A 24275-nucleotide genomic window follows, 5' to 3' on the forward strand; every position below is an offset into this window, starting at 1 on the left:
GAGTAAAAATACTCCCTTGTGGTACCTGAAGGAGTTGCTGGGTCTTTAATGTATGAATGTCTGAGTAATTTTGTTTACAATTCTGCTTTGCTTTAAAAAAGAGGAGTTCTATAATATTGTCACCGACCTATTCTTGTATTTCCTACCTATTCATTAAAGAATGGGGGATTTACGATCTTTCAGGGTGAGTCAAGACTGCAGAATATATTTTTTTTTTTTCCTTTCAGGCACAGACTCTTCCCATTTATATTGTGGCTGTTCGAGATCCCCCGCTTTCTTGAACCATATGGGAAGGCAGTCAAACATGAGACGATGTTTTTCTGGACTCTTTGCAGCTCATTAGTGTTACTCATGTTGTGAAACATTCTTTTAAAGCAGAATTTCAAAAGCCGTACCCCACATGAAGAGCAGGAGCCACTGCTGCACTGTAACTTAATAACATGCTTTACATTATTGCCTTTGCCGATTGCTGGAAAGGTAACCCGCTAATGAGTTTTTGAAATTCACTTTCATCTTGTTTGGAAATAATGCTTCTGAGATTGGTTATACACTGCATCTAATCCAGCCATCAAAATCTAGTGCTCTGTTGCGTTTCCTTAGTGTTCATATAAATATTTTAAAATAACTTCCCCCTTCAGTATAATTGTGCACTTTTCAGATGAAACTTGTCTTCTTCCTTTCAGCCCTAGAAACTCCATGTTTCTATTTCACTTTTTCTTAAACAGCAAGCTGGCTTACTGCTTAAACCAGTAGATGTGAGAGGAAAAACCACTCTCGTCTCATGGCATATTGCAGTCTTTGTCCTTTTTTTCAAACAACGGGTTTGGCTCTAAAATACAAAATGGGGAAACAGTAGTATATATGTTGTATGTATGCGCATAGGTATGCACAGGATATGACGGTTTTAGTATTTCTTCTCAAGCCGTGTTGTAGGGGTCATTCGGATCCCTTTGGAACTTTTTCATGATTGTTCTGCCTCTGTGTTGTCTGGATAACTTTACTAACCCAGTCAATAATTCATTTGGCTCAGTTTGTTAAGAATGGTTTGTTGGCATTATTAAATAAAATGTTTCTTTTTGCATCTAAAAATGGAAAAAATGTAGATGGGGTTTCTAGATTACTTACAGCACAGAACAGTGCAAGACTGAAACGTTGATTGCCCCCTGTTCGTTGCGGATTGCTGAAGCAGACATGCATGTTGTCAAGCACGTAAAGAAGCAGTTCTGTTGCAATGTTGTCCTTAATTTGTTTGGGGAAGAGACAGCCTGATTGGAAAAACAACCAAAAGAACAACAGTGATCCCCCAGACACCCTTAGAAACCCAGTAAAGCAATAAAACTTGAAACGGAGTCTCTCAGGAGTTAATGCCTGGTTTAGAAAGATGGTCCCCAATGAGCTACCAAGTCATCCAGATAGTCCTTAATCCCAAGGAAATGCCATAGTGGATTATCATTCTTGTTATAGCTGAAATAATAGAGGTTTCTTATGTTAAATATGTGTCACTTGGCTGTCTCTTGATCAGTATTTTTCAAGTGCTTCTGCAAGGTGCCTAAAAAGGTTTTAAACCAAATGCTTTAACTCTACCATTTCAGTGAGGCTGGTATCAGTGCTGCTAGTAATGTTTATGTAGCTGAAGGGGAAGAGTAGTTTGTAGTGTTTAGGCTCACTCTTCTGTGAGCGGCAGGTACAATTTATAATTTATCTTATACGTTATTCATTTTATAGGTCAAAAATTTTATTTTCCTTGAACTGAGTCTATGCATACACAGATAAAGGAGTATGACCTATGTGGCAGGAGAATGACCATCTTGCAGAGATATTGAGACTACTGTTTTTTGTGAACTGGACTCCTGGAGTTAGCGCAGCTCAGCGTCAATTAACTTTGAGAAATTACTTATTGGGTACCTCGGACAGTTTTCTCTGTCTTGTTCTATATTGTAGACAGAGCTGGTAGCTCTTCTTATTATGGAGTTTATTTAACACTTTCTGAAGCAATCCATTTTCTGCTGCTTAATTTTTTTCCACGTTAGAGTGCTCAGACTGCAGTTTTCTTTTTTTCTGTGCCTGCTGCACATTTTTTGTATTTCAGATTAGTCAGGATTATTCAGTTGTTACCAAGGCTAGTGTCTTGCACATACTAAACACGATGCCTCTTTGGTTTTGGAAAGCTGTAGTGCTCCCATTCATTGGAGCAAGGTTTTGAAATTTGGCAGACAATAGCTGTTTAACAGGGATATGCCTTCTGCTGTTCTTGAGAAAATCTGCCCAAATTAGGCAAACTTGTAAGTCTTTGGAAAAATACTGCTTTGCAAGTACTCGGTGAATATATTAGTGCTGAAGTCTTTAGAAGTTCCAGTGTGTGCTGAGCGTGTTTTGGCCTTGGAGGGTTTTTTGTGGGACAAGATGATGCAGTCAGCCATGGAATAGCAGAACATGCCTCAGTCCGGTCGTTGCAAGAGAGCAGCCAGACTTCCCATGTCATGGCTGCTCAAGGCCAGGGTGGAGTCAGGCAGCCTCTTGTGCTCTCAGGCTCCTTCGTTGGCACCCAGCGGTGTGGAGGAGGTGGCTGGCCGGAACACGGTCCTGCACAAGTTGGGTCTGGGCTGTATTAAGGGAGATATTGTGGGTCAGTGAGTTGGGAGGAAGTGGAGTGGAGTATAGCTAGGAGGGAAAGGGGATGGAAGGCGTGGCTGTACTGAGTCATGCTAAAGGTCCATCTGACCACTTATGCTTCCTTGATGGTTCTTGTCTTGTTATGGACTGGTTCTTCTGTTACGCTCACCCAAAGGTGAGGAATAGGGGCAGAGATGGAACCTAGCAGATTCAGGAGACCAAATGTGGTGGGGAAGAAATAGTAGAGCTCAGACTAGGATCTAGTTACAGAAACTTGGAGCTGCTAGTCTAGGAACCGTTCCTGTGAGCGGAGTGCCAAAAATGATGGGAATGGGGTCGTTTGAGGAGAGACAATTTGAGTTGGCTGTTCTGATGTCGAACTTGGGGAGCATGAGAGGACTGGGAGTAACTCAGCAAAGGAAACAGCAGAAAGGAGCTCGGGGAGAAAGGAAGTTTAAACAAAACAAAAAATAACAAGGAAAGAGCTTGGATAGAGAGCATGTGGGGAGAGCAGGGTTGGACTCTGGGAAGGAGAGGTGGGATTGTGACTTGCTGTCAGACAGCATGTGCAATGGGATTAGTGCATTAGGAGTGGCAAGGCAAGAGTTTGATGGGATCAGGAGAAAGTGTAGTGGGTGCACAAGGGGAAGGAAGAAGCATGGGGCAAAAATGAAGATTAGATAATAAAACAGGAAAGTAGTGAAGGGACCTAGCAGTCCTCCTTTGCATGCTTGGTTTTGTAGCACGGCTATTTTTATGTGGCTTTTTCCATGTAATATTTAAGTAGAGTTGACTTACTGGTTTGAATGTGTGTACGTTGATTTCTGTGGTTGCATAACTTACTGTGAAAGAATATTTGACCGCATCCCGAAATGAGAGCTTTATCCAGAAGTGTGTGCACTGCTTTTTTTTCATCCACTCATTCTGTGCAGAAAGTTTTGAGGAATTGTTTAGCAAACAAGTTTAAAATGCATTTAGATAATATTTTTCAGTCTGCATTATGCTTTCTCTTATGCAGAGATAAATGCTTTAACACGTTTATCTTGTATTTACAGAAGGAAAAAAATTATTGGCATGCAGCAGGGAGTGAATGGAAGTGTGTTTTCCCAAACAAAAGTTGAATGGGGAAAGGAAATATTTCTTGCCCTCTTGAGGGCTGTTGATCTGTCAAATGTGGGTCTTGTAGGAGTGGCATTCATTAAGAATGTGTAACTAAGGTTTTGCTGTAGTAGAAATAAAACTGGCAGTGGATGAACCGGGAGAGCTATGATAGAGCCTATCCGGCCTCTCTCCCAAGTATAACAGTCTGAGATACTTTTACTCGTGTATTGTCAGTGGAAAAGCCTAAAAATAAAGGGTGAGAGGAGAGGGTTGTATATGCTGGTCAAGAGCCTTTTATTTCCTTACAACTCCAAAGAGTTGTGAAACATCTGTGATTCACAGAGGATGCTTTTCGGCATATGTTTGTAACTTAACATGTAAAAGCTGAAGAACTACATAGCTCAGCTTTACTTCAGCTTTTGGTGTGCACAGAACATTTCAGTAGTATATGTATTGGTCAGTAGCTACTTTGCTCACTCTCATCAGCTGATCAGAAAGGCTACATTCTTCTGAAGGACAGCCAGCCTACCCAGGGTGATCAAGACATTCAGCGCTTAAAGATTATTATTGCATGCTTTACCTGAAAACCAGAATCGTAGCTGAGCAAGTGCACCAGCCTATCCTTTAGGTAATGAGAATGCGTATCACGTGACATGTGTGACTCGGTTCCTATTTAAATCAGTGCCCTGGGGATTTACAGCCTTATTTTAGGAATGGGGGGATAGATAGGTTCCAACTCTATTTAAAGACAAAATAATGCTTCTCTGGCTGTGTGGCTGCATGCAGTCTTCTGAGATGCAATGAAGTAGCCCAGGAAACACCTCTGGAAGGGCGGAAGCGTGCATCTGTTCCTGGTAAAGCACTATGTGAGCTGTGAGCACCTCTACACCTCTTCTTCTGGATAACTGTGGGCTGCTTTTCTGTTTTGTATTGTCGCTTTTACTCTGATTCTTGTCTGTGTCATCCTTATACTTGTATAATGTATAAAATTGTTGAAAGCTCCTTTTCCAGGGGTTCAGTATGATTGACATGAAACTACCTTGAAATAGGAAAGCTGTAATTGTTGAAGGAAGACAGTTTTTGCAAGAAATGTACTGTTGTGAAACACATGTGCCTGGTTTAGGCATTTTTGGAGACTGAGATCTACATAGTTGTTGATACTTTTCAAAAATATTTTATCTTAAATAGAAAGCTTGGGTATCATAGTGCCAACATTTAATGTTTGTGGGAGTGTGTTGAATTGTTCCAGCTAACAAAAATCTTAACTGAGCTAAACAACATAAATATTTATATTTCCCTTGATTATTAGCAGTTGAGTTGAAGTAGGTGATAGTTAGAAACAGCATGACAAAGTAGTGCCCTCCATTCACACAAAGGTCAGAAGATCTCTTCTTTTATATTATAAGTATGGTTTTCATGGATACGATTACAGAATGTTGAATCTGTTGTTGGCTTGGTATAGCTATCTTTTGTGGTTTGCTTGTGGGTTAATCCCTGGGAGCAAAAAAAAAAAAAGCTGCAATATTGGCAGAGTAGTAAAAAGCTAGAATCCATGCTTCTTGAAGAGTTGAACAAGTAAAAAAAAAGCATTAGAATAATGGAAATTCAGAACCAATTTTATGATTAGAATGCAAGAATGAAGTGCTTTTTTCTTCATGATACACCAGCACATGCGGTGTTTGGAAGTTGCTGGTCAGTGGAGCAATATTGATTTCCCTCTGGGGGCAAGGCATTCATCTAACCTCTCAGCAGGGGGTGAGATTGATTCCTTAATCAGAATAGCAACAATCCATCCTGAAGCTTCCTCAAGGTATTAGGGCTAAATTAAACAGTCTGGGACTAATGTATAAGCCGTAATGCACTTCAGGAGGCTTTCTTGGATAAAGAGAATTTTGAAAATAATCAGAAGATGAACCCAAAACTAAAAGAAAAAAGCCACAGGCTCAAATCACCCTTAAAAAAGGGGACTGTAGTATACTTCCTTTGTGTGGTGCAGTGCTTAATGCTCAGATTCTCTTAGGGAAGAAAAGAAAAATGCATGAACTATATGGGTCTATTCATGGCATTGCATTTGTAACTTGTTTTCTCTCCTTTGTGTATGTGTTCCATAGCTGTTCCAAAAATAGAGATTGTCACAAATATTACATTAGTGGAATTAAGCATCTTAAAGCCAGGAAATAACTTTTTTTTTTAACCACAGTCACCACTGAGGAAACATGCGTTCCTGTGCATATTGTATTATGTCTTAATTTTGCAAAATTTTAAGATTGTGTTTACTTCTGTGCATTTACAGAGGCTACAATTATGCATTAATTTCTTGAGGAAAAATGTGTCATGGTTGCATTCAGCTGTTCTGGAAATCCTTTCATTACCTTGAATGAGGAGTTAAACAGTATGACTGAGCTTTAATTCTTGCTTACAAGCATTTAATATACAGACTAACTATAATATGTCAGTAACCTTGTTGGATATGCTTACTGATCATTACTAATGTCATTCATATACAGGAGTACTAAAAAAAAAAAGTGGGGTAGACCACATGATGTTTCTTCAGTCTTTCTCTTGGTTCTTAGCTACTTTGTCTCGGTCCATCTCAGTCTGCACACCAAGTCAGGTAAGCAGTAATTTCCTTTTTACAGAATATTGGAATCCTTTACAAATATATTCAGAAGGCTGGAGGACTTTATAAAAGATGGAATGTTTTAGGGTGACTCTTTGTAAAATAAAGTGTGTGAAGACATACTGAATGTCCCTGGTAGAAGTTGGCAGATGGTCTCATCTTCAAGACATTTACTTGAGAGATGCTCTGCCAAAGTATTCTCCCATAACATAAACTTCCTTGGCCCAACCAGTTCATGGCCCACCAGTTTGTGTCAGCAGCCAAAACTCCATTTGGGGAGATGGGCTTAAACTTTAGGGTTTGTGAAAAATAAGTTCTTTACTTTCCCTTTATTGACTGAGAGCAGTAGCAGTTTCAGTCAACCTTTGGACCGGAGTTGTAGCTTCCAAAGGCTATTTTAAGTGGAAGCTATTGTCATTACGACAACTGAAGAGCACTGAATGACCGTATTGTCCTTGCTGTGGGAGGGGATGTGGGGATGTTCTAGTCAAATGGTGAGAAATTCCCTCACCCTCTGTGTACACAGGTAAGCAGGCATTTGTTGTCCTCTTCCCCTCTCCTCTGTATCAGTCTGGTTCAGAGGCCAAACTTGCTTTCCCTGCTTGGCAGATAAAACATCTAGTAGGTTCAAGTCAATATCCTCTTTCATATTTTTTTACATGATTCAACCACTCATCAAGCAAATGGTCTATCCCTGTGTTATAAAATAGTTGGGGAGTCATGGGACGTTCAGGGAACTGTGCCCAGAAGCTCCAGTTGCTGTATGAAGATCAGTAGCTCTGATCTGTCCAAGTCGAAGGTTGGACAGGAGGTTCCTGTTCTTCCTCAAACAAAAGCATTTCTTCTGTGTTCAAGTGCTTTTTAATTCAAGAGGCAAAACTGCAGCAGTGTAATGGATGAAAGCTGAAGTCAGCAAAGCATATGAGGAAGAGTGAAAGGGGAAGAGGAGGAAGGCTGGCACATTGTTTTTTTAATAGTGGGAGTTGATACAGATTGCCAAGGGACCCGTGGATTTTCCGTGAGAAGGAGCAGCTGTATATTGAGACTAGAGTCTCTAGGCCCACTGTAAGCTTGGGGAGTCCTTGGTCCTGTCGTGCCAGTGGTTGCGCAGGATTGCTGCAGCAGTCACCCTTCAGCTGTGGGCTCTTCCTCTCACAAAGTTTATGAACATCTGAGCTCCTGTTTCAGTCCCACAGAGCAGTTTAATCTGTATGACTGCTCTGGATTGCTTGTTATGATATTGCTGGATGCTTATGATAGTGACTCATTCATTTTGAGGGTGATAGATGCTCTTATTTCTTGAAATTGCTTTGTGAGTAAGCATTTCTGAGCTTGAACATTCAGAAGGCGCTTTTTCCCCTCTTTTTTTTTTCTAAGGCAGTTCAGTTTACCTAAGAATTATATTTAAGTCCAGATTTAGAGGACGACATTGATCCTATATTTTGCATTCTTAAATTCAAAACAGAACGAGTATTTTTTTGATCTTCCTGTCCCAAGAGAAACTGTTCATTACTATTGTATGAATGAGACAATATATGTTAACTTAATGCCTGTGTTTTGAAATATTTGATTTAAAGTTTGTAAACCATGTGATTTTTCTTCAGCCTAGACAGAAAAATACAATGGAATAAGAACTATAAAGGTGACAAGAAAGCAAAGACATGAAAAGTTTATATAACTCTGGGGGATTTTAACTGGAGTGAAACTTTATCTGTAGTGAAATTTATTTTTGCCTAAATTACAGCCTTTTACTTTTAGAGAGAGAATAAACTCATGAGACTTATTTTTACCTTGCCACCACTATCACTTCTAACATGAAGCCCTTATGATACACTTTGTCTTGCAAAGCACTTGCACTGGTGTAAAATGTTGCTTAGACTACTTATCTTCATTAGTGTATTTGACATTTTAGAAATTGCTTGTATGTTGTACCACTGTTCAACTAAATCCCATTTTATAAAAGACTGAACCTTATTCTGTAGCCCTAAAGCTTATGAGTAATTTCAATTATTTCAGCATAGTTAAGGGCTGAAGCCCTGGGCTTTTTGTTTATGCACCCGTTATGTCTGTCTGTGTTATGGGTCTTTGGCTGTTTTTTGAGGTTAATAAGAAATTTAGATCATTGTGCTTAATTTAGTAATGCTGACTCTGCTCTCCGAACATCTGTCACACTGTTTGCATCCCTCTCTGTGCAAGGCAGGGCAATGTTCAGAACCTTCAGTCTCATTTCAGGCACGTGTTTTTCTAAAGCATTTGTGTCTCTAGGATCCTGACTAAGAGATTTTCATCCAATACATGCAGATGCCTTACAATTTAGTCTTGAGCTCTGGTAAAGTAAATTTTCTCATTTCTGATGTTCTGCAGCAGGACCAGTTGTTCTGTTAATATCCCATTATCTTCTGCTGTATCCCTATGCGTCTTACTTTCCATGAGTAGATTATTTATTCTCAAAGACACTGTTCTTTTTTGTCTCTCTCTTGCATTACTCATAAGACTAACTCATCTCACCATGTACTTCAGACTTTTGCAATGTACGTTTCAACTGACGATAACCTATCGCAGGCTTGAGTGCCAGCTCAGGAAGTGTCATGTTTAATGAAGGAAGGTGTCTTATAGATCAATTGAATACACTAGCTGTCATAGAAGCAGCAAATATCTTACTCTGATTATAAGGCTCCAGAGCACTGGAAGGCAGCCTGCTGATAGTAACTTGGTCTTTTAATATAATGGCAAGACCTTTTTTTTTTTAAAAAAATAAAAGGGTTTTGAGGTGGGGTGTTTTCCCAGGTTACATTTGCTCTGATGAACGGTAACATCCAAAATCAACTTCTCTTACACAGAAAATGAGAACTTTGCCTTTAATATATTCTGCTTTGAAACTAAGTGCTCTAATACCACCTAATTCCAGTAATAAATGAGTTAGAAGTGCACATAGCAAGACTTTTGAGGAGTGCCTCTCAGTGTAATTTACAGGACGTCAACCCCTGTAGCACTTAAATGTCTGCTGTTTTGGTGTGTTGCTTAAAGTGTTGTGCTGTTTCAGAAGCCCCACTTACTCTTTTATTTCTTTATTTATTTTATGAACCTGGGAGGAGTTGTCATAGCAGTTGTTGCTGGAGATCCCATCCCCATTGTGCTAGGGAGGTGTTGTGCAATCCAGGCATTGATGGGCCCTGTCTTGCAAATTGCATAATATGAATTCACGACAAGATTGGAAGGTTGGAACATGTATCACTCAAGGACGTGGAAATTGTATGCAGGTCTTGAACCTCTCCCATCTCATGACTCTACCAGTCTGGGGGAAAAGAGAGTAATTTCTCTTGCACCCACATTTTTTATGAAAGTCCATATGTTTTGTGAAACTGTGAGCAACTGAATAGTTACTGTACTCTGAGACTAAGTTCAAGAGTAAAATAGAGAATAGAGGGTATCTATTTTATTGTATTTTCTTACATAGAAGATCAATATCGTATGCTGATAGATACCTAAAATAGATTTTCTATACTAGAACACATTTCAAAGAATGGTTTTTCTGATATCCTAGTTAATTCCCTTCAAATAAATAGCCAGGCAAAAACTGAAATACAACAACATCAATATTTAATGGCATCTGCCTAAAACCCTCCCAATCTAGACTTCTGAAGTTGTGCGGGGGTGATATTCACACATGCCTGATAAAGAGAGGATGGAATGTGTGTGTGTCTGTTTTCTTTTCATTTAAGGAGTTAATTACTTACTCCTTAAAGATGTAACTGTGAGATGCCCTACAGGGCCCTGCTCAGAAATAATGGGTTATAGGAAACAGCTGCATCTCTGGTTGTAGGCTGTTGCACTGTGAGCACACATTCAGATGTTACCAGAAAGAGTTTCGGTTCTCTGAGTGGGGTGAGCTGGTCTCCCCCTTTCAGCAGGGGGAAGGCTGAACCTTTCCCCAGCTTTCAGGCTCCTCCAGTTGAAGCAAGCATGCAGAAGTAATACTGAAAATGGGCTGTAATTTTTTTCTTGCTTCAGGAAAGAGTGAGCCTGAATGACTGACATCTTATTCTGCACGTCACACTGTTTCCTGTTCTGCTGCTGAACAGTGCAGCTACAAGCTGACCTAAATTTATGGTTCTCTTGTGAGATTCCAGTCTACTCTTGAGCTGTCTGCAGTATTTTTATGAGTGAACTGGCTGTATTCATTGTTATTGCTATGTTATCAGCTGCTTCTTTTGAATGGAGGCTTATGGAGGAGCGAACTTGTAACAGATTTGCATATAGTATGTGGGCACTCTTTATTCCGCATAGACCTGTAGCTGAAGAATCCATTACTTTCTTGAAACGAAGCGAACATTTGTTAGACTTCCTCCCACAACAGTGGTAGAAAAGAGCAGCACTGTGCTTGTCATCCTCTTTTGATACTTCATGGTTTGTTATTGATGTGATAGGAAAACACAAGTAGCACATTATAATGTAAGCATTCCCTCTGTTTATTTTTTTTTGTTGCAGTAGCCTTCTGCTTGATCTTCCAGGAACGTGAGAAGAGTGGAAATCAGGATCTTGTACCCATGTAGCTTTATTCACAAAATTTCACTGCATGTGCTCTGCACGCAGCACACTTTTCTATAATATAGTCTTAGTAAAGCAATTCGTTAAGAAATATTCCTGTAAAACATGCTGTGGTATAATACCGTCTCAAAACTTGATCAGCAGCTCTCCATTCATTCTTTATAAAGATTTTTAATAACATTGAACCGTGTTTTGTGTTGTCCTTTAACTAATAACATCCCGATTTATGTGGTGTGGTGGTCTTGTTTTTGTTTGTCTTCAAGACAGAATGCTTTTTATTGCTGTCCCAGTAATCAGTCCAAAGTACAGCAAGCGGCTTTACGCTTGGAAAAACTGTAGCACCCTTTCAGAAAATATCTTTGGTGCCTCAGATTTTTTCAGCCTGGTAACACATTCAGAACACAGGACAAGCAGCTTAAGATCTGAATGAGATTGTTCACCAAATGAGTTGGTGCAGCATATTAATTTGCTAGCACTTCTAAATGCCTGCAGTGTTACAAGAGCCTGCAATGTCACTAAAATACCAGGAGCATTGTTGGATCTAAACTCCTTACAAGAGAGTTTTAAATTCTTGTCTACTTGCTGTAGCCTTACCAGCTTTATAAAGGATTTTGAGATCTGTATTTGAAAAATGTGTGTCCTGGGCTTAGCAAAGTTAGTAAGAACCTTTTCCTGGTAGTATTAATGGCCTTGAGTTTCATTGTGCTCTAGGTTTTACTGTGTAGCTCATTATTGTATGAGGCTCCTATTAATGCTTTTATCTAGATGTCAGTGGATACATTTATTGCATGTTTTGATATACTTTTAATCTCAGTGGACGGTCTAGGATTTATGTTGGAAAAAAGAGCTGCCTTTAGGTAAACTAAGATAATGTAGTTTCAATGAGGCTGGATGCAGCCAACCTGATTTTTTTCGTGTGTACTTTCCATTCCGTCCTAAGTTCATAAGCTGGTATTTAAACACCAGAGTAGAACGGATATGACGCTAAAGAATTTTTCCTTTCTCCTTTACGTGGTAAACCACCTCCCACCCCCAACAATATTCTGTCTGGCAGTTCTTGGAAGAGAGGGATACAAATGGGGTTTTAAAACTACAAAAAGTTGCAAAATTTTTAGACGTCTATTTGTAAAATGGATGCTTTTATTCAGAGTTTGAACTGAAACATTTTAGTAAAAACTGCCTAGACAGGTAAAGCATAATTTTATTACCTGCTGCAACTTCTGTCTGAGGTTTATGAACTAGTACTGGTTGACTGTTCAGAACTGGGAATTGAATAAAAAGCTGCATGCCTAGGAATGGAATTAAAAAAACAAAACCCAAGCAAACAAACCAAACGTTTTGTGCTGTTCCTTTTTCCACTGATACTAGATTTAGGCAAATATGTAGTACTGGAAGATGGGATGGCCAGGAGGAAGTGGTCAGACTAGTGAGACATATGTGTGGCTTTTAATCTTAGCTCCAATAAGCACTGTTTTAAATTGGGTAGTGCTTTTCCGCATGTCTATGTCTAAAAACTAGATTAATAGGAAAAGACTGTTTACTGTTGTAATGAATTCCTGATGTTGTGAAGGTGCATGGGTATTCAAGCATTGTGGAGACTTGAAATCTGTATCATGGTACCATCATCACTGTTAGAACATGTGTTATAAAGTACTCATGTGGTTTTTTTGGAACCAAAGGACATGAGATTGTTGTCACAAGAAAACTGAATTACCCCTCTTGCTCAGCTAGACTTGCCTATCCAGCTTGTGAGCAGAATATCCTTGTTGAGGAAAACAGTCCTTACTTAAAGGATCAAAGGATGTTGCTTTTCTTGCTCAGGATGGTGAAACATTCCTGCTGCTTAGGTTTCCAAGTCATATTGGTCAAAAGAGAATGTGATCGTTGATTTGTTTCCGTAAAATGTTCTATTTTACTTTGAGAGGCCCAAGGCTTTGCTGGGAGCCAGGCTAGAAGGTTTATACAGTCAGTCAGTAGATGCCCTACTTTCTAGAAACTAATTTTAGGTTATCTTGATTTAACACAGTATGGTTAGTGCACTGAACTTGAGCCTTGTCCGTTGGAGCTCAGAGTGTGGCCTTACTACAGCACCTTTGTGGGACAGCCTGCAAACCTCTGTGCCTTGCTCTTACTGCGCTGTGGTTCCCTCCTCGTCTCTGATTTTTCTGTGAACTGGTCCCTATTGCAAATCTGTTAGGTGTAAGGGCAGCACTTAGCACAACGGGGCTGCTGTTAGAGCTGGAGGGTCTTTGCTGCTGCTACAACTTGCTTCAGATGCTCTCTGATGAGGTGCTTGGGCACTTAAAATTTATGGATGGTAAAGATAATTGTGTTATAAAGCTCTAGTTCAGCATGTTTCATGTTTATAGGGTAGGGGGGAGAACACCAATTTCTTCCCATTTTACAAAGCTTGGTGACACACAATCTCTCTATTCTTCTTGTGTGAATGTTTGCTTAGTGAGATGGAGTTTAAATTTACCTCTTTCTCTTCAGATGCTTGTAATTGTCTCATGTCCTGTGGAGGATCTCAAGTATCCTTGACTGAGTAGCTCGGATGGCTCCATTGCAATCCACAGAGCATTGTGCTTGGCTGTGTGCGTGCTGCTCTGTTGACTCTGCAAACCTGAAATGTGTGTGGGAGAACTTTCTCTTGTATTCTAGCATGTAATTTAATTGATGTTTGTTTGGTAATTTGCCTCAGATTAAATTATTCGTTGTCACTGCTGAACAAATGCTTTGTGTGCTTTTGGCAGGTCAGCGTTTTGCACAATATTTCCCCTTCTTTATTCCACCTACTTTGATGCATTCATTTATTTTTTTTGCTGTGATCTTATTACTGAGAACTGAGAGAGGCTTCTGTTGGGAGGAGGGAGGAGACCCAGTGGAGTTTCAGAAAAGCTTTATACAGTGACTGTTTGGTTAAGGGAAATGCGATTACTTTTCCTCTGATTTAAACTTTGATTTTACATGAGTTTACACTATAATTAATGGGAGTCGTTACCTGACAATAAACTTTATAGAAATGGAACAGAACTGGCTTGTGAGAATATGACTATTTGTTCTCTCCCTCCAAAGGAAAAGAAACTTAAGTCATCAGCTAGGCCTTGTTTATTGATAGCAATATGTGCTTCGATGCACAGGTGGATGTTTCTGATCCCTAGCAAGATGTGTCAGCAGTAGAGTTGCCACGTCAGTTTTGGTTTGACAATATTTTAGTTTGTTAATCGTAGATTAATTCTGTGGCCATACAGGTGATCTTGTCTTTTGATGATGAGAAGAGGCATGGCAAGATTCAGCTTAAAGCTTGAGTATTTTATTTAAGTGGGATCAGTCTGAAAAAATGTTGTCAAAATCAAGACGAATGGCGTGACTACGAAGCACTGCAGAGTGTGTGCAAATACGGCAGGGATTAGTCCTTTTTGTGCAGTGTTTATCAGCTGAAAAGCTGAGATGAGGAAGGTAATAGGAAAATATTTGACAGGATGTTAGCTGAATGGCTTGGTTGCTGTTTTCATAGCTGTAGGGAGAGTTGGGACTTACTGTAATAAAAAAAGCTGTGTGACAAACCCCAATAGGTGGATTTAAGGAGTAGAGTCTCTACAGCTTTTCTTCCGATCTTTGCTTATTTTCTATTTCTGGCCTAGTTCCAGAATTAATCTATTTTTTCGCCATTGTTGCTTGAGTTCACAGAGTAGAGCGTGTGAGTGGATAATACTGAATTATGAAGTGTACTTTGAACAGAGTTTGTTAACAATTTTTGAAGTGATCAACTTAGTGTTTTAAAATTTAAGTTGAATTTATGCCTAGTCTTGCATTTAAAATGCCAATGTATTCAGAATGACACTGTTGTGTTATTTATTGCATTAGATTTCCTGAATCGTATATATCTCTCTGAGAAGTCTCCTGTTTCAGAAACGTAACTATTTCTTGGATAAGAGCAAAAGCACCAAATCTAATTTCTGGGTTAAATATGGAATGCAGTGGCAGATAGGAATACTTATGGCATAGCAGTAATCTTATTTGGGCCTGAGTGTGAAGTGGCCCTTGAAAAATCTAGGACTGTATTTGTAGTGTCACGGTGTTTAAGATTTTAAATGCTTTTTGAACCCCATCTGCAGAGTGCCTTAGGGTTTTTTTTTCAGCTGTTAGTTCCATTTAATTTTTAAAAGAGAGGAGGAAACAGTCAGTTTACAGATTTCTCACTTCAGTTGAACTTTAGGGAAGGGCTTTGGGACACATTTGAGGAGTGCTTATTTTTTGACCCTGGTATTGACATTGCTCCAGTGATCCTAGGAGGCAGCCTCCAGCTAAGCAGAATTACAGTGATTTTTACAACATTTTTCTTTTCCAAGCGTCTGCATAAACATCCCATAAGGATGCCATGCCTGCAGTGGGGTTTGGTAGTCAATGCTCAGAGAGCTTCACAGCCAGGTGAGGAGGCAAAAATGAGTCAGAGTAAAGGCTGTTCTCTTCTGTTTAATAAATAAATATATCTTTGCATTAGCATCTGTGTAGAAAAGAGATTCGCGTATATGCTCTGTTCCACACCTTACAGATCATTTATTTAATGGAGGTTGGGAGATCGGAAGTTTTGCTATTGAGAATACTGGGCGTACCTGGCGAGGCCTTTACTTTCTTCTTTTTTTTTTTTAATGGGCTACATTTATGTGGAGGGAGATCAAGGACTTTATTTTGCAAAGTTTAAGAATGTCACAGATTTTTTTCAGTGGTTATATAAAAACAATCAAATTAACACCACCCCCTACCCCTAAATATTACTCCTCCAAAGAATTCCACAGAATGGGATTGAAATTCAGGAGTTCCTAAACTCCAGCTGTGTGCTTAGAGCAGTATTTGGTATTAATGACAAAATCGTGCACTTGGAGGATGCATGGAACAACTCAGATACTCTACAGGATGAACTCAGTATGGCACTAGTTTATGAAGAATTTGGGCAAAAAGCTAGTTTCCCTAAAATATGTTCCCACAGACGTCTACAGTTTGAAGTATTCATCCTGTGGGTAAGATTCTGCTATTGTAATTCAGTCTGGTTTTGGATAAAAGGGCAGAATTGTGTGTTGTGTGTGTGTGTCTTCTTTTAAATGGATCAGCAGGCTGCTTTGTTTTTCTATTGTAGTTATCCATGCAATAAGCAGGAACACTGTATGGTTCATTTTTAATAATTAGTACACAGCTGCCCAAAGGGGAAACTGTGGGCAAGAGATCTTGTTGATCATTGTTTTAACAGCTGGTATTATTAAGGGAGAGCTTCACAGAATGGAAAAAAAAGGGGGGGATGAAAATCAGTCAACAGTTAATCCAAAGCTGTAGCCAGGCACCAAAAGATTTACTGGGAATTAGTTCTAAAATTGCATTTGTTCAAACTATTTCAGAATAAAAGAATGGGTGTGTATTAAATCAGGGAAGTGGGATGGTGCTGGGGAACAGTGAAAAGTTGCAACATTGTCAACTGAAAAATCTTACTGGAACAACAACAACATATATTTAGCATTGTTACCATGCTGCAACTCCTGAGGGAGGCAGCCCGGATCTGGAGCTCTGCTCGGCTCATGATTTATACCATCCCGGCAGCAGAGCGATGCACACCAGAATCTGCTCATTTTCAAAGCTCTTGTTTATAACGCACAGAACAGTGAATCCCTGTGGGTCCTTGCAGCTTTCAGTCTGCAGCTCTGGATACTGTCAGCAAAAAACAAATCCTTGTCCCATTCCTGTTCCCCGATGGTGAGCAAAAGGAAGAGGATAGCGTTGCTTTGTTTTGTTTCTTTGTTTTTTTAAATGAGTTTCATGGGTATCATTAATGCTAGTAGTAGAGATGCATCATCTCTCTGGGCCCCAGTAGAATTTTAGTAGTTATGAGCCTTTGCTGAGCTTTTGCTTAGCTAATGAGTCTGGGTTTTAAGGTCTAGTTTCTGGTGCTTATCTCCATACCTAGGAGAAATAAGTTTGCTTAAATCAGTTGAATTGCATTGGTATCACCAAAAGGAGAAGCACCATGTGCATGTTTGTATTCAGTTTAAATAACTGAACACCTACAGAAAAAGGTTGAAATGCACTCAGTCCTTCAACAAAAATAGCTGGTATTTCTGAGCTTACATCTGGCATTAGTTGAGGTTTCTCTCTCATTATCTTGTTCTTCAAGAGCTTTCTTATATCCTGGGTTGTAATTTGCACATTATAATGTATTTTGAAAGAAAACTGTGTCTCATTCTGGGGTTTCTTGCATGTATTTCATAAGCAGAATTGTATGCTTGAAAAGAAGTGTTCATTTCTGAATGGTCTGCTTATGACAGATGGTTCTCATTGTGGCGAAGTCATACAGTGCCTCAAACCTCAAAATGTATAAACTTATTTGAAGGAAATGAATTGCTGCTGCAGCATGGCCATCTATGAAGAGTATTCCTGGACATCGCAAACAATGATTTTTGAGCCTTACCTTCTCCTTATTTGAAGAAAACTAATATTAATTTTCAAGGGCATGAAAATTTGACACCTCTGAGATGCACATTTCCTCTTTCAAGAGATGTAACACAACTTTTAGAAGTGTCTCCCACCAATGACTTTTCAGGTAATTGTTTGAATAAAAATGAAACAGCACCTCTATAATGCTCTGTACTAGATGGACTTATGTTTTTCCACATGTGCCACCCAGGGCATGTAACCTACGTAATTTTGCATCAAAATCTCCCTTGTTCCAAGAAAATCAGGCTTGCCGTTAGCCTATGCCTGTCTTATTGTCCCTAACTGCCCAGTATCCTTTGATTCAGTTGCTGTTTCTTTTAATTACCTATTGCTCTCCAGGTCTGTGCTGCTGCAGTTGAGCTCTTCGCATCCCCCTGCCTTCCCACTCCCTAGAATTAATCATTCCTCTGTCGGCTTACCTCTTGCAGCATCTTTTAAAGCTGCTGCAGTACCAGCAACCACATCCTCTCTCTCACCTTCCTTCCTGGCAGCTGAGTTGGCACCGTTACTTGCCCTGTTGCTGTAGAGGGACCACAAGTTCTGCTTTACCACATCCTTTGTAGGATACAACAGGCTAAGGGGAAGGAGGCTTGGTTTCACACCAGGATGGCAGAGGTGAAGGGTTTGGGGGTCTAACAGGTTTGGGCTCTGGTGAGGAAGGCTCTTTGCTGCAGTGGTGAGAGCAGCCCCTGGAGCTAAGGCCAGGAGGTTACCTGCAGGAGCACCTGCTCCTCCTGCACCCGTGGCTGGGCGGCAGCAGTGACTCAGAGGTTTCTGGCTGCTGCAGGAACAGTTTAAGCTGTTAGCAGAGCAAGCTAGACATTGAGTGACTGTGTGCCTGTGTGAATGTCTTGGCAGTTGATGACACTGGTTGTACTCACACAGGGAAGCGTCCTCCCGTGAACCACGTGTCAGGTTTTGCAAGGCTTCAATAATAGGCGTTAAAGTGGGTCACCAATGTGAGTGCTTGGGCTGTGCTCCTGGTGACCTGCCGGGCAGGCAGAGGTGGCTTGTCGCCGACCTGATGCTTCGTGCTGCTGCTGAGGGAGTTGCTCTCGCTCCCTTCCCTGCTTTCAGAGCTTACTAGTTGGCTTTGCAGTGGCTTTGCACTGCAGTTCGTTGTGCTCTCTGTAGCCTACTACTGTGTTGTGCGTCACCTTCTCTACAACAAGGTCGTAAGCTACACTAGTATGAAGACAAGCTCAGCATTTTCATTAGTGGGGGATGTACCTGTGCAGCTTTACTGTAGGTGGGTCTTTTTGTTAGAAGTTGCAGTTTAATTTGTTCTCTGTCAACCCTGATGATCTGGTTGTACTCCCAGAACTGGCCTTGCCTCAGTGTGGCTGTAATGTTAATTTTGCTCTCCTGGTGCTGGCCTCTGCGCCATATGATCAGGTGGCTTTTTTTCAGAAGTGCTTCTTGTTTGACTTTGGCCAGGTTTCCATCAAGGTAGGGTTAGGGCATGGCTGAAACCTGCTTGTGTGGCAGCACTTCTACTTAATTAGCAGGAGGGGTCACTCTTGAGTTTGTGGAAGGTGATTTTCTGGGTGGGGATGAGTGTGGTTGGTCTCTGGGGCAATTAAGAGGGTTACTCCCTGTTGCTACCCTTTGCTGTGCAATGGGTCTTCCTGTTATACTGGAGCAATATTATTTTAAATCCAAATTAAAATTGGCATAAATGTTAGAACTTACTTTGGTTTACAGCTTCAGCAAAATGCTGAAGAGGCAGAGCATTTCAAGGCTTAAATATAGACCAGAACTGCTTAATTCATAATGTTCATTGGAACAAGTAGGACAATTAGAGTTGAGTTTATTCAGCAACATAAAACTTAGCCTGTTTCCACTTTTGATTTCTGGGATTCCCCCCTGCCCCCCAAGTTTGCAATGCGCTCAGTTGCCTAATGATGCAGCAAAGAACCTTATTTTTGTTTGTTTTCTCCTCCTCAAGTTCTGAGGTGAATCAGAAGAGAGAAAAGAATAGTTAAAAACATTTGGGGCTTTATGAAAGAGTGAGTTTAAGGGATGGCAATGAAGGGAAAGTGGAGGTGGGAAAGTAAGATGGATTTTTTTCCCTCTGGGGTATTTATTATTCAGCTGGAGTGGAAATATGCCTGTTTAAGGTGAAAGGTCAGAAAGAATTTAATACTTAAAAGGTAGTAAAATGAAATTAAACACGTGGATGAATAGGAGATCCCCGTGAAAAATGCATGTGATCAGAAATAGTTCTGTGAACGAGAACCGGATGTACGGGGGTAACAGAACGGTAGATTCATAAAACAACTGGTAAAGCCACAGCATCATTTGAATGTAAACTAAAAAGTGATGGTCTCCCTGTACCATTGGCCTGTCTTCCATGGTGCTATTTGTCCTCCTTGTCTGTACTGCGTAAAGCAAAAGGTTAGTGTCCTGTACTCTGTCTCATACTTAACATACTTAACGTGTGTAAACACGGATGTTTAGTTGTCATTAACTGAGGATTTCACTGGCTATAGCTGTAGTTTATATATTTTTGTGGGGGAAGTTGTCTTTCATCAGTAGTGGCTGAATCAACAAATGTGAAGTGCTTTTGTATTTTCTGTTCTTCTGTGTTTTCTGGAAGGCTCTTGCAGTGGTAGCCTGGACTTCATGCATTTTCTTTCATTATCAATTTGCCTGAAGAATAACATTTGCATATAGCTTTATTTTAGGTCTCTGAGGATCTGTGATCTGAATTCTGTTGTATTCTGCTAGCGCTATAGTGCCATATGGGATTTAACCAAGCCTATGAAGGTCTCATCATCTTGTTAATTATTTTTATAATTTGAAGTTGTTAAACCATGGAACCTAGAAAAGTGATTTAGTGTGTGAGCATTGTAATATATTCTTGATATTCACTTTAATTACTTGTTGCTTACTGAAATGGGTGAGAGTGTTTAAAAAAGAGATGTGGGAGGAGAAGGTATGAATCAGAGGTGAAAAATTAGCATTTAATTCCCCTATTCCTACTTATTTTTTTAGGACAGTGGATAAACAAGTAATTTTGAGAGGAAACAGGATCAAACTCCCTGGAGAATGAGGCAGTAGGAAGTCTTCAAATATTCTTGATGTTTAAGAATCATGGGTCTTTTATTATGGTGCCAGATTAGAATTATAGGAGGAATATGCTAAACATAAAGGCTTTGTTTCTGTTATTAGCATCTGAAGTTCTTCACTACTTGTCTCTGTATTAGCATTGTTCTTAATTTCACGCTCCTGCACCACAACCTGTGAAAGCAGCAGAAAAAGCGACAGAAAGACAGACAGATAGTTCGGTCTGGTTACAGGTATAGTAACCACTGCCACCGAAGTCTAATCTGAGCAGGTTTGACATGCTGATTAAAATTGCAGAATTAATTGTTGAAGTCTCCCAGAATCTAATGTTTTGTGCACACTTGAAACCAAACAGAGATCCCAGGACTTCTGGCCTAGCTGTAAGGTGGAGTTGGACTCCTTGTTATCAGCCTGTCTGTCTGTGAAAAAGGCTTGCCAGGCTCAGGGAGTACAGCAACCCAAGCGAGTGTTGTCTGGCTGCGGAGGGACTGAGACTGTAGCTCAAGGGAGGAGTGAGGACACCCCCTTTATTTCAGTAGATTCTAATGCTGAAGCCCCTTGGTGGCAAATTAAGGTTGCCTCCATAATCCAATCTGAACAAGCCTGGTGTTGAACTATTTTGAAATAGATGGAAGCACTCTTGAAAGAGGAAGGAATATTGTACTGAGCTGATCCATCCAAAGACCACATGAACAACACTTTTATTGCTCAATAATTGGTTGTACTCTGTTATGTGGCTTAGAAACGGGAAGAAGACTTTGTTTCTTTTGGTTTTTTTTTTTTAATGGCTAACTTTCTTCTTCCCAAAATACTTCACATCATTCGGGAATGTGACTTCTGGAGAAATGTTGAGAAGTGAAGGGATATGACAGCTTAAAGTAGCCATTAAAATGAGGAAAAGCAAATAGGCAGCACCATTTCCATTTTAAGCATTGTAAGTGTAACAAGCATGCAGCGGAGTTCCAGAAAGAATGCATGAATGTGAGGTTATTTGGGTAGCGGTAAAAATACCAGGAGAGAATGAATGGAAACGGAAATGAAGTTAGCGACACGCTTTGCCTTAGGGATAAAATTTTCAAAGCATTCTTGGGAACTTGGATATCCCATTCCCGTTCAAGTTAATGGCTAAAGCTCTTCCCTCTTTTGAGCTTTAGTTTTTGTGTGCAATCTCAGGAAGGTGTTAAGCTCGGAACAAATACGAAGGTGCTGTTTGTTTGAGACAGCTTGCAGCAGAGGCTCTGCTTTCCCACCCACATGAAGTCCAGTGGGTCACCTCATGTGTTCAAACTCCTCCATCACTTGGGAAAGGTATGAAGTGCTTGTACTGGCACACGTTGCTTTCATTGGGAAGCTGGTGGAATCCGATGAAGAGGAGTGAGTTACAGCTGTATGAGTAGTTTAAGTATGTGCACATCTTGATTGTCAGTCAAAAGTCTATTCTTTTTAATAAGCTGTTGATATCACAATAATTAAGTAAAAGGACTTGAAAATGGGAGAACATGAGAATTGCCAGGTTGGAAGGCCGACGGACATAGACAATAATGTGAAGGCTGGGGTGGGAGCCTGCTGAGATACACAACAGTGTTTCACTCAATAGTGTTCTTATATGTAAACCAGTCTGTGAGTCAGAGGAGAGTAGTGAATGCTTCTAGAAAATGTTTCGGTGTTTCTTTTTCAGAGAAAACAGGTGCAAAGTGACCTTTTGTTTCCCCCCTCACTGTGGTCTGGTGGGAGTGTTCTCACAGAACACTGTGTCATGCTTCTTGTCTTGTTTTCTTGCTTTTCTTGAAGAATGCTAAATCCTTGTGGAATTTATTGTTTTCTAATGTTATCCCTAACTGGAGGCTGCAAAAACAAACAGAGGAGATGATGTACGCTGAAATCAAAAGCTGAAAGAGCAGCTCATGGAGGTACCTGAGCTAACTTCCAGCTGATGGTGGCTGAACCTGCCCAGCTGTAGTGGCACACTTCTGTTGCTAAACATGGATCCAGTCACTGGCAGGGGTGGTGGGGTTTGTGCTGGAACCATGTGCTGCTCTGATTAGACTGCTCCTGATTGTAAAGCCAAGTTCCTTCAGAGCAGAGACAGGTAGATCCTTATAAGCTGCACTCTTGCCTCTTTTTCTAAGGTAGATGCTTCCCCAGCTACCAGCTTCTTGCTGGCTTTCAGTGTGACACTGATACCTTGTTCAAGGATGATTTTCAAACACAAAGGTCTTTACTGTTTGAGTATGAGAAGCTTCTTACGCCCGGTGCTACAAGTGCTTACGTTAACCAAAATACTAGCTGATTTACTGGTGGTGTTGCCCTCTTCATGAGGTCTCTTTTGCTGGGATTAATTACAATGAAGAGCTTGTTTTAAGATAAAAATTATTCTGGAGTTCAGTAAAAATTGAAATGAAACATGGTACTGGAGTTTGGGAGTCTTTTGAACTTACTTTTATAGCAATCTGCTTCTGGGAAGTCTTTTATGGGAATCAGTCTCTTGTGGAGAAGGGTGAGAATCTCATTTAGGATTACTAAAACTGGATCAACTTTGCTACTAAATAATTCAGATTTTTTTAAAACTTTCCAGATTCCATGTGATAATGCATTTTGTAATAAACTTTGGAAATAGTAAATAAATTTAAAAAAAATAATCTTCTAGATGTTGATTGTTTGAAGGGATTATATTGTTAATAACTACTCTCAAAAAGCTCCTCTTTAGAAGTTCTGGTTTTGCATTGATTGCATGCATCCTTGGACTTTGGGATTCCATGAATTGAAGGTTATACTTTACGATCAAAACATTCTGCGTACTCTGTCATCTGTACGGTTCATTAGCTTTAACGCAGAGCCTTTGCCTACCGTCGGCTTGCTGAACAGATCCATGAGACAAGGAGGACATACCCGTGTTACGTCCCCCTGGCCACGCTGCCTTTCCTTTGGAATCTCATGTTCAGCAAGTGATGGTGTTGCCAATTTTACTGACTGTTTTCATCCTTAAGGAACACATTAAAGAACGGATAATGGAATACATGACCCCAGTGTAACACACTGTTGTGGGGCGTTGGCTGCTTAGTGAAATGCCACTTGTGCCAAAAGGACATGCTTGGAAAAGGACAGAAACTCTTCTCTTTAGCAAAGTCTGCAGAAGGCTAAATTTCACCTTGCCTTGCTTCTTGATAGCAGAGGTCAGTGCTTGTAGCTTATCCGCTTGAGGTTATTCTGGTTACAGCTCGTCATGGGACAAGCATCACTGCTCATTTTATAAATGAAAAGTTAGCATCTGCACACAGTTGGTCTGTCTGACAGCTGCGCCACGGTGTATTTGCCTTTGCACTGCACATCATGGAGATTTCTTTCGCTAAACTTGACATAGTGAGGCCGCTGAAACAGTCCAGCAGATTCATCTATGGGATAACAGACCAAACTGTGGCAGGTCCCTGGAGCCATTTTCAGGTTTTTATTCATGTTGTGATCTAAAGGATGCTCTGGGCATTGAGTCAGTGGGGCGGTGATGGTGGTGGAAGAGGTTTGGACAAGCCACCACCAAGATTGTCTTTCCAGGGTGAACCTGCTCTATCTTTCTGTGCAGTCAGCAGTCTGAACATTCTCTCCAAGGGTAGGATCCCCTTGAAAGGCATTGTTTCCTATGGGAAACCATGACCTTTCCTCTTTGAATGGGATTACAGTAGGATGCGGAGTTACGTTCTTGCTGCTACTGCAGTATTTCTGATAAAGGTGGTTGAATTAGCTTACAGGTATTAGGGAGTGGATTTCACTCCCCAAGATTTCCCTTCTCAAAGTTGGGAATGTGTGTAAATGCATATGAACTTGTGAGTAATGGACTGCCTCCTGG

At 40.4% G+C, this 24275-nt stretch overlaps 1 protein-coding gene across 13 annotated transcripts in view; it reads left to right on the forward strand.

Moving 5' to 3' along the window:
- Window positions 1–24275, forward strand: part of FNBP1 (formin binding protein 1) — a 103932-nt gene that overhangs the window by 5946 nt on the left and 73711 nt on the right. For 12 of the 13 annotated variants that reach the window (XM_064468987.1, XM_064468983.1, XM_064468984.1 and 9 more), the window contains exon 1: window positions 6239–6328. The exons of the other annotated variant lie outside the window; for it this stretch is intronic. In XM_064468987.1, coding sequence (XP_064325057.1) covers window positions 6254–6328 — 75 coding nt within the window. In that variant the 5' untranslated portion in view covers window positions 6239–6253. Of the gene's footprint in view, window positions 1–6238; window positions 6329–24275 lie in introns of those variants that run through there. 13 annotated transcript variants of the gene reach the window in all.

The sequence above is a fragment of the Phalacrocorax carbo genome, chromosome 18 (genome assembly GCF_963921805.1).
Source record: "Phalacrocorax carbo chromosome 18, bPhaCar2.1, whole genome shotgun sequence".
Taxonomy (NCBI): Eukaryota; Metazoa; Chordata; class Aves; order Suliformes; family Phalacrocoracidae; genus Phalacrocorax; species Phalacrocorax carbo.